Source organism: Balaenoptera borealis, assembly GCF_965194805.1.
Source record: "Balaenoptera borealis genome assembly, chromosome: 17".
Lineage (NCBI taxonomy): Eukaryota > Metazoa > Chordata > Mammalia > Artiodactyla > Balaenopteridae > Balaenoptera > Balaenoptera borealis.
In genome coordinates, this window is record NC_138876.1 from 52,060,862 (window position 1) to 52,077,240 (window position 16,379).

General features: G+C 38.8%; 1 protein-coding gene across 6 annotated transcripts in view; it reads left to right on the plus strand.

Annotated features, from left to right (window-relative positions):
• The first annotated feature begins 8,476 nt into the window (after nucleotides 1–8,476).
• Nucleotides 8,477–16,379, plus strand: part of MMP16 (matrix metallopeptidase 16) — a 355,785-nt gene continuing 347,882 nt past the window's right edge. For 2 of the 6 annotated variants that reach the window (XM_082363459.1, XM_082363462.1), the window contains exon 1: nucleotides 8,508–9,827. In XM_082363459.1, coding sequence (XP_082219585.1) covers nucleotides 9,696–9,827 — 132 coding nt within the window. In that variant the 5' untranslated portion in view covers nucleotides 8,508–9,695. The other 4 variants (XM_082363458.1, XM_082363457.1, XM_082363460.1 and 1 more) reach the window with 4 other exon arrangements.

Sequence of the window (16,379 nt, forward strand, 5' to 3'; positions counted from 1 at the left end):
TAGCTCTAAGTAGGTCTCTGGACCTGCTATGGACATGTTGGGCCAGCTCAGACTCTGTTCTGGCTCAATTCCTGTGTGTATTTGCCCCCAAAGTCCAGTGCTGTGAAGGTTAGACCGTTCTAAGATGTTGAAACACTCATTGTCTATTCAGGTATACTGCAAATGCAGGATTTACCCAGCTGATCTTGGAGATTTAATTCACAGCTTGCACTACTACATAGAAAGATCTGTGTTTCTCTTCCTTAGTTGCACCACCCCTTGGGCTCAGTTTTGGTTTTAACCCCACCTCTGCATGTGTGCACCCTCAGGCGTCTGATCCTTGCCCAGGTGAGTGGGAGTGAAAGCCATGGCTGCTTGGAGCACAGTTGGGTACTCCCAGTAGCTGCAGTGGCAGGAGCTGGTGTATGGGAACGTTGTTGGCCCCACCCCCCACGCACCTCTCAACAATGATGCCTCGCTTTCCAAGCAGACCATACTTCCTCTTGGGCATTCCTGCCCGTGTGTCCCCTCACTCCCGTCCCTTCTATTGTATACATGCAGCCAACTGCATTTCTCTCCCTGGGTCTGTTCTTCCAACCCCATGCTTTAGCCGTCCAACCATGCCAGCTTCAGCAGACTCTCCTCCCAGGCAGGGGCATCCAGGGCTGATTCCCAAGGAAGTTTTGGGGTGGGCAGTGCTCAGGCCCCTGGAGCCTACACAGGCAGAGGCAACCCTGGCCCAAGGGCTAGGCGGGTCCTCTCAGGTGGGAGCCCCTCCCAATGCCTGCAGAGGCTGAAGAAGCCACCTAAGGGGGTTATAATGGCGGCTCCGCCCCTTGCACGCTGATGGACAATGATGCCTTGCTATGGTGTCTCAGGCTTTTTCCACAGAACTTTCCAGTCATGGTGCCCCTTGCTCCTGTCCCTTCAGGCTGTCTTTTCACAGCCAAGAGCTGTCCTCTCCCTGGGTCTTCACTCCAAATCCCTCCTTCCGGCACCCAGCTCCCCTTTGCAACAGGCGACTCATGATTCAGACTGGAATGCGCAGAGCTGCAGTGTTGATCATGCGTGAGGTTCTTACTTTGCCTAGCCTTCCACAGACCATCTGCTGCATTCTCCTTTGATCCCCCAAAGTTCCTTTTCTGTCCCAGCTGATTTCCCCTCCATGAGGGAGTCTTTCTTAATGTGGGTATCTCTCCTCACCTGCAGCTTCCCACCAGGTTTGCTGGTCTTTTTTTTGATTCCTCTTTTCTTTTTTCCTCTTTCTTTTATTCTTTTAGGTGTCCAAAGTCTATTGCTACCATTCAGCAGGAGCTCTGTGGGAACTGTTCCATTTGTAGATGTGTTTTTGATGAACTTGTGAGGAGCAACAAATTCCACATACTCCTATTCTGCCATCTTGACTCCCCCCCTCAAAAGTTATCTTTAAATTAACTACACTAATAATATCTTTAAAGTAAAAGTAATTAAAAACGAGTAAGTGCAGATGTCACATTGATATAGACAAAATCCCAAAAGCTTTATATACATATATATATATATTCCTGCTCTAGAATTATTTACTGTAACATTTAAATTGTATTTGTGGGCAGTATATTTGGTTGTCCTATAGAAACTATAAGAATCTAAAGCAAGGCATAAAATATTTTTCTGACCTCTTGGGTTAATAGGATGATGATTTTACTTAGACATATATGATGATACCTGATGTTGAAGAAAATCTTGGGTATAAAAATTTAGATAATTTTTTCTAATTCATTTTAAATAATTTTTTGGATAAGTTTTAATCTTACTGAGAGTAATCACATATTTTACCAAAAAAAAAATAAGTATTAACTATAGTGTCAAATTACAATTTACATACACTGACTAATACTCTTGTATTGAAATCACACTGCTTACATTTTGATTATATAAACAAAAATTCTGTTTTAGTCTTAGCTCATTTGAAATGACTGTAGCTATTTTTTTCAAGGAAGAAATAAATTCTTGTAAGTCTCCATATTCCCAACATTGATTACTTTATAATTTACAGTGAATGAGTCACTTATTTTTGACCTTGTGAATGACATAAAAACACAACCATTCCAATGTAAACAGAATGATACATCTTAGTGATTTTTTTTAAAAGAAATTCACGTTCTTTTTAAGTAATTAATTAATTAATTAATTAATTAATTAATTATGACTGTGTTGAGTCTTTGTTTCCGTGCGAAGGCTTTCTCCAGTTGTGGCAAGTGGGGACCACTCTTCAACGCGGTGCGCGGGCCTCTCACCATCGCGGCCTCTCTTGTTGCGGAGCACAGGCTCCAGACGCGCAGGCTCAGTAATTGTGGCTCACGGGCCCAGTTGCTCCGCGGCATGTGGGATCTTCCCAGACCAGGGCTCGAACCCGCATCCCCTGCATTGGCAGGCAGACTCTCAACCACTGTGCCACCAGGGAAGCCCCATCTTAGTGATATTAATAAAACAATGACAACATTTAACATATATGATGGGGAAAGTGAATCTTTTGGAGGGATTTTATAAATGTGTATGGATACTAACTGACTATTAGACTAACTTGACCATTGAAATGCCCTCCTCTTCAACAGAGGGGGAAAGTGAGTCAGAGAATGAAAGATGTAGTGGACAATCAAGTTCAATATAATATTAAGTTTCTTAATAACAGTAAGCAGTATATGAATGATTCTGCCTACTCCAGCATTCAGGGAATTAAAGATAAGTGAGGTTAAATCATTTCAAAATGAAGAAACATACAATGGAAGCACTAGACACTATAGAACTAAGATTATTTTACATGTTTTCTTATCTTTCTATTACTGTCTTTCCTCTAATTATAACTATGCTGTTATGGGTTAATTCACTTTTATTTTTGGTCTTATACATAGAAAAAGGACATTTCAACTTAGATGTTTAGTTCCTCATTACTGTTGGAAATTAGCTTATAAAATGTTTTCTGAACTCGTAAGTTTAGATTCTGAGTCAATGCCTCTAATCTAAAATAGTCACTTTTATGTCATACATTTTTATTGTGACCTTACAGCTTTATGGATGCCAATCTAATTTCCATTCTATTTTCCATTTCCTTTTCTTTGCCCATGAACTAAAAAAAAGTGCATTTAATATACTGTGTAATAGTTCAAAAGGGATTAATTGTATTTTGATAACAATGTTAAAGACTGCCATTCTATAGCTCCTTTTCTTTTGCTAAGAAATGAAAACCTTTATCATTTCTGTTAATACCAGTAAAATACACAGTACTTGTTCCTCTTCAATACAAACTATTAGGGATGTTCTTATAGTGTCCTCACTCTGAACATTTCTAACTCTGTTTTCTTTTTTAACTTCTTTTGTTAACTGGAGTCCCAAATGAGTCTTTGCTGCCTGCTTGCATGTGTATAACATGCAACTGTCACATGCTGTAATGATACCTTATGTTGTTTAGCATTTAAACATTTAAATATCTCACCACTCACCAAGCTATAAGTCTGATGATCCATGAAGTATTATTCAATTTTATTCTGCTATAATTATTTATATGGCATGAGTGAAACAGCAACAAAACTATTTCTTATACTGAGTTGTTTGTTCACAGTGTTTTCTTGCATGTCTAACTAGTTTATAATGAATCTTTTCCTTTAAAAAGTGCAATCAGCTGTGAATCAGTCAGAATACATGTGTTTTTTGCCTTTGTCTACTAGGCACATGACTTATTTAGCATCACTGACCCTCAACCTCCTCTTCTGTATAATGAGTAATTTGAAGAAGAGAACTTTAAAAATTTCCTTCCAACTTATAAATGCCATGTCTAGGTTGAAAATGATATGTAAGCATAGTAAAAGGGAGAGGTTTCAATGGACTGGCATGAAGAATAATTGGAGACCAAAAAAGAACATAGGTATGCACACATATTGGAGGCTATTGCAGTGGTTAGTCATGAAATGACAAGGGTATGAATTTATAAGGAACAGTGACAAACTACGGGTGCAGGTGATGGAATGAATCACAGTAGTATTGGACAGAAAGACATGACAGCTACTGGTGACTTATTCAGCATGGAGCATAAATTAGTATTAGAGTCAAAGGTGTGTTCAAGATTTAGTGGAAAAGTTGGTCTAGATTGAAATGGGGAAACTAAGGGGGTACATCATCTAAGGAAAAGGTGGTGAACTTGTTTGGGGACATGCTGAGTTTTAGGTGAAAGTGATGATATGAATTCTAGATCATGGGGTTGAGCTTAAGGCTGGAGATAAGAAAATCACCAGAGTAGAAGTAAAGGACAAAACTTTCTGAGGGAGATGGTAGAGTGAGAGAAGAGCAGCATTAGACTCTGAGCTTCTGCAAATCCTGGTATGTGTTGTAGCATACCAAGGTCACTGGGAAGAATATGATTGTAGTGCTGGAGGAATGGCCTCATAGGGTGATGGACACAACTGTGGGCACAGACAAGGCTCCCCCCCATAGCCTAATGGTATAAAAGGCTGTATACCCGCTATTTGTTTTCTTCTTTCAACTGGTGTGTTCCTCATATTTCCCGTTCATTTGGACCTCCAAACTTCAGATACTCCATGATGAAGAAATAATAGGGAGGCACTGGAGGCTATTTCCACTCACCCACTTATATCAAAATCTTGTCTCTAAGTTTTGCACTGCTAGCTATTTCCTTATGTTGATAGTAAATCCAGATGAAAATAAATTTAAAGTCCAAGACTTCATTTTCATCTGTCTTAGACCCTAACCAACTGAGGTGGTCTATCTTAACTCATTTCATTTTTACCTTTTTACATCCTCAATTGCTAGGTTTTTAGTAGTGGTTAATGAAGAGGAATGAATGAACAAATAAATGAGCAGAAAACCAAATATTTGAGAAACACTCATAGTTATGGAGGTGAAAAGAGAGCATAAGTCAATGAAGAAAATGGAAAAAAAATCATACTTTCTTCACAGACTGATAAGAGCTAGCAACTTCTCAATTTTACCCTGTGTATGAATCATGGGGGTTCTTGGTACAGCCAGAGACTCAGCATTTCTGACAAGCTCTCAGACCTTAAGTTTCCACCAGGGAGCATGCCTTAGGTAACAAGGCTTTAGATGATTGTTCTATACATGCATGCCTCTGCAAATAAAAGATGCATGAGAGAATGCCCATAGCTCAGCAGTAATTCAATATTCTCTGAATTTAAAACAAACAAACAAACAAACAAAAAAACACTGTAGATGCAACTGACAGAAGTAGGAGAGAAAGCACATTAATTGATATGATAGAAGAATGAACAAGTTTATGTAACTTTCCAAAGCTATAAACTCCTTTCTAAGGCTCTAGTTTATTAAGCTCAATGATGGTTGTAATATATTATTTACCTCCAATATTATTTTAGGTAGTTATAATTATTCACACATGCCAGCATGCCACTCAACTGCTCACTTTTAAGTATCTGTCATTTGCTTCTTGGGAGTTATATCATTTGCTTCCTCAGACCCTTTCTCTCCTATGTAATACTCTATTGAATTGCTATTAACCTTCACCAGGGGCAATTATTCCTTTCTTCTGACTTCCTTATTCATTTTTCAGTCTCTTTTGGATTCTCTGTTCTCCATTCACATGTAATTCCGAAATTGTTCATTAGTTTTGTGAAACTGTGAGAGGAAAGAATTTGAGAGAAAGCACAGTGAGAGTCAAGAGTTGGGAGGAAAAATTTCATTAACATTAAACGGAATGGTGATATTCTATATCTTGACTTTCTGTGGATAGGAAAACAAGTCCTTCTCCAAGAAGATCACCAACTAAGAAGCTAACACTAGTAAGATATGAGAATAGAAACTTCTTCATAATTCTACCCCTTAAAAGATAAGCCTGTTTAACAGATGAGAAATGGAATAACAAATTCACCTGATAAAGTGATTACATTTCCATAGGTACCCAGCTGAGTCCACATGGAGAATTGTTGTATCAGGCGTATTGTACTAGCACAGATACAAGGTCTACAAAGATCATAGATATTAAATGCTTAATGGAACATATGAAGGAAAAAATATAAGAACTTCTAGATGGTGACTATTTCCACAGAATTAGCAAGTGTACAAAAAGGTAGTGAAAATTCAATCATCTCCTACTAAGAATTTTTTAAAGATAAAGTCTAAAGCCTGAAACTGTACTCAAGACTCTTTTTGATCTGACCTCTGCATATCCATGCAACTTCTGACTTTGACCTTCCTTTATAGCACCTTGGCCTCCAGCCCTGACAAACCATTTGTAGTTCTCCAGATCTTATGTTTATACCTCCATTGCACACAAGTCTGAAATATCCTTCCTTCTCTTACCTGCCTATTAATTTTTTACTCTTTCTTCAAGATACCCTTTGAGAACCACTACTTTTGTGATGTATTGTCCAAGGACCTCAGGGAAAATCAACTACTTCTTCCACCTTGTTCTATATCATCTTGCATACATAATTACCTGAGTCCTTACAACATTGCTATAATTATTATATGTCTGTCTCAGTATTTTATTTCTGTATTCTGGAACTTTGAATAGTCATTCATTTTAGTATATTCATTTATATATTCATTGCTCATTGAATGCTCACTAATGAATTTTTTAAAGTTTGCAAAAAATGTTATGATTACTAATCACTAATTTGAGATTATCTTTTGAATTTAGGATTCCTTACTTTCATTTCCCTTATGATGGGTCTCCAAGGACACCTCACTAGTACAGGCCCTTACAGTTTCACAGCTGGACTTCAACACTGTTTTAACTGTCATCTCTTTGCACCCAGTCTTCCCTATGGCCAATTCTATGCATAATTTTGAATATAATCTTCAGTAGATACCTATTTTTATATAAAATGTTTTAGCAATCCTTGTTCACCTATTTAACTGAATGTTAACTAAATATTTCATTGCAAGCCCTTCCCCATATCTTGCCTTCCATAAATACCCTGTTAATGTATCTCTCTGTTCTGAGCTCAGGTATTTTCTTTGACAAACAGGTTGCTTGCAGTGAGAAATCCCTCCTTGTTGATAGGCTAGCCGCATTTAACTTGCATTCCACTTCCTTGATAAAGTCTTCTAATATTCTGTCTCATTTAGCAAGGACTTCACCATTTATAACTGTTTTTTTCATGTAAATCTTGTGTAAGTTTGTTTTACCTCCCTCCCTTCAATGCTATCTCCAGGATGAGGAAAACAGCATAAACTTTTTTTTTTTTTCCCCTGTATCTCTTCCCTCTAAAATTTTGTACTTTGCTAGATATAACGTATACATAAAAATAATTCTTAATTTATTAACAAATATTTCCCACCACATTTTGTTACTCTATATTGACATATAACACCTTGTACCTTCTATATAATGATCTTGCTTTCATGTTGCCTTTTAATTGTTTCATGTACATAAATCAACTCAATCTACGGGTTATACAACTGTTAAGAGCAGAAACAGATTTCCATATGGAAAGTCAGTGGAGTGTATTGGGAAATGCACTGAAGTGGGAGTCAGAAAACTCAGGTCTTAATTTTGCCACTTGAATGATCTGCTGGAAAGTTATCTTTTATTACCATCGTTTTATCCACCTGTGAGATGAAAACAAAATCCTCAGGGATGTTTGTGAAAATTAAATGAGATGCTATGTGTGGAAACATTCTGCAAACTATAATATGCTATACAATATAAGGTATTTCTTATGTCTTCAAAATTCTTGTGGACAGGACATGCTGTGCGCAAAACAGACTGTCAGGAAAGCCTCCCTGAGAGACTTGAGTCAAATTGGGTGGGTCATATTTCCTACAGTTTTAAAAGCATTAGTCAAAAAGTTCCATTCCTCAGCTTTATTACAGTCCAATGCAATTTTTGGCAAGATGTGTCTCAACATTTTCCATCTGCATGACCTCTTGTAGTTCTACTTCTTGCTTTACCAATTCACCTATGAAATTTGCTTTGTCAATTCTCTCTTCCACCTCACCGAGGTAGCTGCCATACCTGGAACAGTCTTTATTCTCAGCCTTACCTACATTTCTTTCCCTTGGGCTCCTCTTCCCCTCTGCTGGTTGCCAAGGAGAAGCACGTTTATTGGCAGGGCCCCCAAACAGATGCCTGCCTGTCTCCCTTCCCCCTTTCTCTTTCAGCCAAACCATCACCTGCCAAGGGCTGGTGGTTGCTGCCACCCCAGTCCACTGCCTCACACTGCTGCGGCTCGAGTCCTTTTTGGCAGCCTCTACCGAAGTTCCCCTGCCAGCAGCCTCCTCCTCTTGACTGCAGCTCTCCTCGCTCCCGCCAGCCTCTCCCCCGCTTGGTCTGCGCGCAGCCTCTTCCTCCCGCCCTAGCCAGCTGCTTTACTCGCCTTTCTTCAGGCTGCTCCCTCTCCTTTCCTCCCCAGCCCTTCCCCAAGCTCCCACAGCGCGGTTCTTTCAGGCGCCCCCGCCCTCTCTGGCCCGGTGTTTTGTTAACACCCGGACCACCTCTCCGGGGTCCCAGTGTGTACCTGTTTCCACCAGACAGAACATCTTTGGCAAGTGAGCATTTTCCTCGTGCTTTGTATTTGACTAGATTTCCCTCACTCCCCCACCCTTTGCCTTCCCCGCGAGCCCAAAAGGCGGGGTGTAATGATGGTAGAGAGAATTCAGGGAGACAACAGGCCACAGGCTTGGTTGGTGGGCCTCAACAAAGTTTTGGACGCTCAGGACTTGCCAGCTCAGGCTTTTTAAACTTGGCCTGCTGGCAACAGACCCGAGCCCCCAAGCAGCGCACAGTGACCCGGGCGCTCCCTCAGATTCCCAGCGTCTGTTCGACTGAGGACGACGGTCGCCCACCGGGACCAGGCCTGGGCAGCTCCCCAGCCCATACCGGGGTCCGCAGCCTGAGCCCCACCCAGTCCCCGGCAGCGGAGGGGCGCACTTGTTTCTAGGTGCTCGGCGGAAGGTGGGCGAGAAGAAAGAATGGAGCCGCCCAGGTTCTTGCGTGCTTGTCTCGAGGATAAGGGGTGGGTGGTATGTTAAAGACCACGTCTCAATTCAGGACCCCTCTCCCGGGCTGTCTACTTTCAGTGCGCGGTACAGTGGCAGTTCCCCTTTACCAGCCGTCTCCTTTAAGAAGCGCGCGCTTGCGAGTCGGGTTGTGTGAGTGTGTTCGTGTGCAGATGTGTGTGTGTGTGTGTGTGTGTGCGTGTGTGTGTGTGTGTTTGTGCGCGCGCGCGCCGAGGGCCCAAGAGTCAGGCAGACCCCGGGAAGGAGGAGTTATGTAGATTACGGATGAACGTTCTGGAGGGGAGCGAGGAGAGGAGGGAAGGAGAAGCAGAGGCGAGAGAGCGAGGAGCGGCCGAGGCCCTTCCCGCAGAAGCAGGAGGCGGTAGCGGCGGAGGAGGAGTGGGGCGGTGGAGGAGGAGGAGGACGCACCCTCTGGAGGCGGCGGCGGCTGCTGCGGCTGCGACTCGGTTCTTTGAGCCGGAACCGCCGGTGAACTTGGGCGCCACGTTCCCGGCCGCGGGCCCACGAGGATGGTGAATGCGAGCTGCTGCTGACTCTACCTCAGCCGCTGCTTCTCTGGGGGCTGCCGAGAGCGGGGCCCTCTGTCTCCTCCCCTTGCCGGGCTGTGGGTGAACCTGCAGGCTCCTTACCCACCCGGAGGACTTTTGAAAGGAAACCAGGGAGGGAGGGAAAGGGAGAGAGGGAGAAAACGAAGGGGAGCTCGTCCATCCATTGAAGCACAGTTCACTATGATCTTACTCACATTCAGCACTGGAAGACGGTTGGATTTCGTGCATCATTCGGGGGTATTTTACTTGCAAACCTTGCTTTGGATTTTATGTGCTACCGTCTGCGGAACGGAGCAGTATTTCAATGTGGAGGTAAGAGTACGAGGGCTTTCTTCCTTCCCCCTTGCCTGGGCTGCTCCCTGAAACATATCGTTCACTCGTCAGATCCTTGTAGCTCACAGCAGCCAGGGTCTCAACACATTGTTTCCCTTCCAGCCGCCAAGACCCGTGTTGAGTTTCCCTGTCTTAGGTGATGGATGCGCGTGAGACTGAGAATCCGTTATCCCCAGCAGCACAAAGCACCGTGCTGCGCGCTCAAAGACACAATTGTAGCCGATCCATGCTTCTTATCAAGGAAAGAGGCGAAGACCTAGAAGACCTACATATAGCAAACGTGTAGCCTGATAAAAGCAGTTTGAGTTTATAATAAATAAACTGCTCGGGAAACACAGAATTCATTGCTTGGCATAATGTGCTGCCTTGGTATTGTTCCTGAAATCTTTTTCCCTGTGTTTTGTGCCTAACAAAGGAGGTTAAAATCAAAGATTCTAGAGGAGAGCGTGGGAATACTTGATATGTTTAATAACATTACTTTGTGATAAAACACTTGACTAGACAGAGTCTTTTTCTCATTTAGACATAACTTAATACACTGTAACTAGATCTGGCTACACAGAGGACATGAAATCCATCTCTTTAAGTGTTTTCGCTTCCCCTCCCCCACCAATTGAAAATAAATGTGGCCCAATGTAATAGTTCTGAGGTGTGTCTTACAATTCGATTTCACACTCTCATGGCAAAACATAGAGGATTTAGACTGTCATTTGCTTTACTTTGATAGCTTTGGGAACAGACAGACACAAAGCAAAAGGGAACTTAAGGATAACGACTTGTCAGACCTATGCCAAAGTACTTTTCCTGTCATCAACTCAGCACTAAAGCCAGTAACATGCAATAAATCAATGGAAGCTTGTATACACCTGGGCTCTAACCAGTTTATCACCTACACGGTGGAATACAAAGACAATAAGAGGGTCTTAGTAAAATATACTCCTTTTGGTTAGATCTTCTGTCACCTCAAAAGAATTATGATTAAGTCTCTGAAGAATAATGTGATTTTTTCCCTATATTGTTGATTTTTTAAAGCTTATTTTCATTTTGTTGGGTGTGTGTGTTTACACAACAGCAGAACCTGTTGCACAGTATTTGAACGTGTTTCATGTAACAGATTTATATACAAAGTGTGCATAATAAATGCCATATGTGAGGGCATATTCTGAATATAATTCTCTGTATAAACTCTTCTTAGGACTACATGTAATAAGTGGTGGTTAATAGAGAAACAAAGTATTTGAAAAAGTAAGAACCATTATCAAGAGTTAAGTTTACACATATTAAGTATGATTATATTACACCAAAACCCTAATTCAAACGAAAACTGTTTAACCCTTTGAAAAATACAACTTTGTTTTTCTGAATAAAAGAGATGGAAAGGGACTGTAAGTCCAGACTTTTCTTGGTTGCAAATTTGAACTGTTGGAATTGCATGCCACAGATGGATTTTTGTTTCTAACATTTAAATCAAGAGATAATTTAATGGGGAAATGAAAAATGTAAGCAGTTCATAGACTAGAGGAATGAAAGTGGCAAGCTGTTATTTATAAGGTTATAAACAGAAGGGCCTATTGCTTCAGATTGGTGGTGGTGGTGATGGTGGTGAGATGGGGTGTCGGGGAGGTGGTTAAAAGTAGGGGCTAGTTTTTATCTTGCTCAATCTAAAGAGGGAGGGAGAGCCTGGATTCATGGCCACCTGCTTTGGGAAAGTCTTAGATTTGCTTTCAGAGACTATTGAGATAACATCAGTGTATTGATGATTATTAGCTTTCCTTTTTGAGCCTAAATAAAATGTGCGTGTATTTCTTCATAGTTTGAATCCCTCAATCAGTTCAATAAGATATTATTATGGGAGAAAAAGTTATGATGTTGCTAAAAAAAATTTTATTTTGAATTTCTGTAATTTCTTCTCTTTCTTCAAGATACATGTTAAAAATTGTTCATGGAAAAAAGAGGGTTTCTTTTTTTCCTCCATTTTTAGAGTATTTAAGTTATTACATCCATATTTATTACACAATGCAAAGATTTAATTATGAAAGATAAGAGGCATGTGCCATCTGAGACCTTAAAAAGGGTATTTGATACAAAGGAGATTTTCTAATTATTTAAAGTAGATTATGTTTCAGAGTTTTGTATTCTTCCCAAATAGCATTTTTTAAGCATTTGAACATATCCTTAGTTGGGTTTATATACTTATTTGTGTGTAATGATAACCTCCTTTTTTTAAAATCATAAGAATATCTGCTAGGTAATTCAGCATACTATAAAGAACACGGATGACAGGATATTTTGTGACATGAATTTCTGCCTGACTCACTTTTATTAGATGTTTCTTTTTGGTAGGAAACACTAATGGGAAGAATAGTCCATCACATCTTCAGAAAAGGCATTTATATTGTGTTGCGCATTCTGGTTGCAAAACATAAACTGAGACTGCTTTATTTGACTGATTCTTAAAGACAGTCTTAAAATAAACAGTAATGGTATCAATCATGCATGAAGCTCATATGATCATACATTTTTTTTTTCTAGCAAGCACACTAAGTTATTATAGTTGGAACGAAGCTTCTAAGAGATGCTTTTTATGCTGACAACTGAGATTACAATGCTTTATTCCTTGCTGAGCTTCACAATTGGTGGGACCCCCATACTTTTCATTTCTACAGTTTAAGGTTTAAAAACCTATGTTCCCTCCCCACCTAGGTGGGAGGGAGTTGGGTAGAGGTATTCATGTTAACTCTTTCCTGTCTGATTTTGAAAGTATAAATTTTGAAATTTTTAATTATTAGAGCAGGAGATATTTGTTAATATGCTGATGAAAGCCTATTACAGGAAAGAGTGCATTTTGTTTGTTTGCTTTTGTATTTAAGAAGCAAAAAGGAACATCTCTTACAGCTAAGAAGAAGGGTAAGACACTAACAGAAGCAGTACTATGGAAGAGATTCAATAAATTCCCCTCCTTATATATTTCTGGTAGAACACTGTTTAGTGCTAAAATTTCACTATACATTTGTTTAAAGATTTTTGTATATCACTGGATCCATTTTTGTGGAGTGCGCCTTTCAGTATGTAATCATTAGCATGATGCAGAGGAGGTACATTGCTAATATTAACTAAAACTCAAAGACTGCTGTCATTGGACAGCAGTCTGAATCAGACGTGTTCATTGGTCAGAAGAAGCTAAATTGTTAGCAAAGAATCATGATTTAATCTGTACACTCTAAAAAGTCATTTTGTCTCTAAAATAATTTTCTTGTTGTAGTGGGGATTCTCATGATCCTGGGACTCCTTTATTTATTTATTTATTTAACACTGCAAACACTTTTGTCATGAAATTAAGATAGAATAAATATAGTTCATAATCAATAACTTTCATCATCAACTTTCATAGTTTGTCAAGTGTTAAATATTTATGTGAACATGTTGTTTCTTTTTTTAAACAATAGCACACATTTCTAGTGAGAAAAATTATTTTAAGCCAATTTAATGGTAAAATAAAAGCATGTGATACTCTGAATGATGCACATATCAAAGCATGAGAAGATGACTTTTGGTGACAAAAAGAACTTGATAAAACAAAAATTTATTTGTTCCTTTCTTTGTTAAAGAAAGAAGAGAGATTCTAGATTTCAGAAGGCTGTTTTATGACAAATACTATGAACTGTGAGTGTAACCCTCCTACATTTTTCTTGCAGTGTTTAACTGATTTAGTATTTATTCACCTTTGTCAGGTTTATCTGAATCTACCTAAAAGTTCAGAGTTTCCTTGGATTAGCTTTGTACTGCGTATCATCTTAGCAGTAATTAGTGGTGAGACATTTCAGAGATAAAAAATTATACTTTACAGGTTTTAAAACGTCAGATGTTGGGATCTTTTCTCATATCTCTTATTTTCTACTTGCTTAAATAATCAACATGCATTATTTTATTTGCTCATGGAAGGATGGTGACAACGTGATCTGGTCAGTCTCCTTGAGTAAGGATTCTGACTACATCCCATAATTCTCCACTGTAGCAATTTTATACTGGTCAATAACAGGGGCTATTGACCTTGAGTAAGGGATTCTGTCTCCTTGAGTAAGGGATTCTGACTACATCCCATAATTCTCCATTGTAGCAATTTTATACTGGTCAATAGCAGGGGCTGCATAACTGATTCACAAAGGTTTTTAACCTGCAGCAACATTCCATGCTTTGGAATCCCAAGTGTGCTGGCCATTCAGAATATCATAAGAGCCAAGAACTCTGACCAAGAAGCCAGAAGACTCACTAGTCCTCAGGTTCTTCAGCTTCTCCTGTGTGTTCCACCTTAACTGTGCCTTTCTCTGTTCAGAATTGCTTGGTCAGGTTGCCCAAATCTAGGGTTATTCATGAAATCCTTACTAGTGAGCCTATACCAGTGAGGTAGATTGTCTCATACTACCCCTGAGAAATCCACAGAGAATAACCATCCAAGTCCATCCCTTTGTACAGCTGGGTTTTCTCTTTCAGTCTCTTCATCCCTATCAAGTAAGAAAAGATTTGGGTTCAATAACAGCTTTTTAATTTCTAGAGTCAGGTTAAAAGTGATAGATCTAAAGTTTATACTTTTTCTTATTCATGCTATTTCAGGTTATTAACATAAGAAAATTTTAATGCACTTGTTCAGTGGTATAATTATTTTCTCTTAAGTTGGATTAATCAATTATTTTATGTAAATTTATTTTTCTGCCTGACCTACCGCAAGGTACTACTCAAAATGTACCTGTTCAGAATATTTGGTAAATGACCAACTGAAATTATTTCTGGACCAAAAAAGGACATTGAACATTTAAATCAATTAGTTAAATTTGTTCAGTGTCAGAAGAGAAAGACTTATTTCATTGTGCACCTTCAGGAGCCTTCTGACCCTTCAGCACATATATTTCAAATTGAGAAAGTCATTTTTCATGTTACTTTCCATCACAATTCATTTTAAATATCTGTGAATGTAATTATATTCATCAAATAATTTTTATTGTGGTATAGTATAGTGATTAAGAGCACGTATTCTGATTACTCATCCATAAAAAATAATGAAATAATGCCATTTGCAGCAACATGGATGGACCTAGAAATTATCATACTAAGTGAAGTAAATCACAGAGAAAGACAAATATCATATGGTATCACTTATATATGGAATCTAAAAAATGATACAAATGAACTTATTTACAAAACAGAAATAGACTCACAGACATAGAAAATAAATTTATCATTACCAAAAGGGAAAGGAAGGGGGAGAGATAAATTAGGAGTCTGATATTAATAGATACTACTATATATAAAATAAACAACAAGGACCTACTGTATAGCACATGGAACTATATTTGATATCTTGTAATAACCTATAATGGAAAAGAATCTGAAATGGAATATATATATATATGCATATAAAATTGAATCACTTTGCTGTATACCAGAAACTAATACAACATTGTAAATCAACTATACTTAAGTTAAAAAAAAAAAAAAAAAAAGAGCTCATATTTTGTCACCAGATTGCCTGGATTTTAATCCCAGCCCTTTTACTTGCAAGTTAATTGTTAAGTCAATAACAGGCAAGATAACCTCTGTGAGCCTCAGTGTACATATCTGTAAAATGGAGATACTAACAGTACTTGTCTCATAAGGATTGTTCTGCTGATTAAATGAATACATGTATATCATATTAGGTAGATAGATAGTGGATAGACAGGAACATGCCTTCCCATAGTTAAATACTCCATACTATTTAGATATTGTTAGTAAAAATAAATGCTGATTCAAAGGTATGATAGCATCTAATTACAGAAAGTCTATCAGGTTAGGATATACCAGCTGGTCTAGGAAGATTTTATTTTAATACTTTTTAATTTTTACAAAATATAATATATTGAAAGTCAACCAAGCTAACATCAGTACATTTTCTTCCTGTGGGTTTTTCTTAGTTTAGTTCAGGAATGTGATTTTCACATTTTGTCTCATCATCTGTTACTATCATAGAATGTCAAGTTCAGCTCACACCTTCTTTTATAAGACTGAATTTGCTGAAATCTGTTTATCTTTTCTTCTAATACCATGGAAAAGAAGTAGGCCTTTATGATTCAATGGGCCTGTTTATTTTAACTGGCTCAATGCCCAAGTGCTTCCTATTCACATTAGGAGTAGGATTTGATATATAACTTAGACCAGCTCTATGTTATACCCCAAATTCAGACCATAAAAGTCTTTTTTTCTTTTAGTTAATAGGGGAAGGAGGAGGATGGGCAGAAAACGGTATTAAAGTGGTTTATTCAATGACAAAGAAGTTTAAAATAAAATAACTTGTGCATGTAACATTGGGGATAGAAGATAGCTAGCAATATAGTATAATGTAGCCCTAGGACAGAGGGTCAAGGGACGTGGCTTTTAACTTTTGCTCTTATACTAACATAGCCTTGATCTTCGGCAAAATGACAATTGAACTAACCTGTCAGTAAGGCCATTTCCAAATTTGAAGTTCTATTGTATGAACCTCCAAGCTTTAATTTA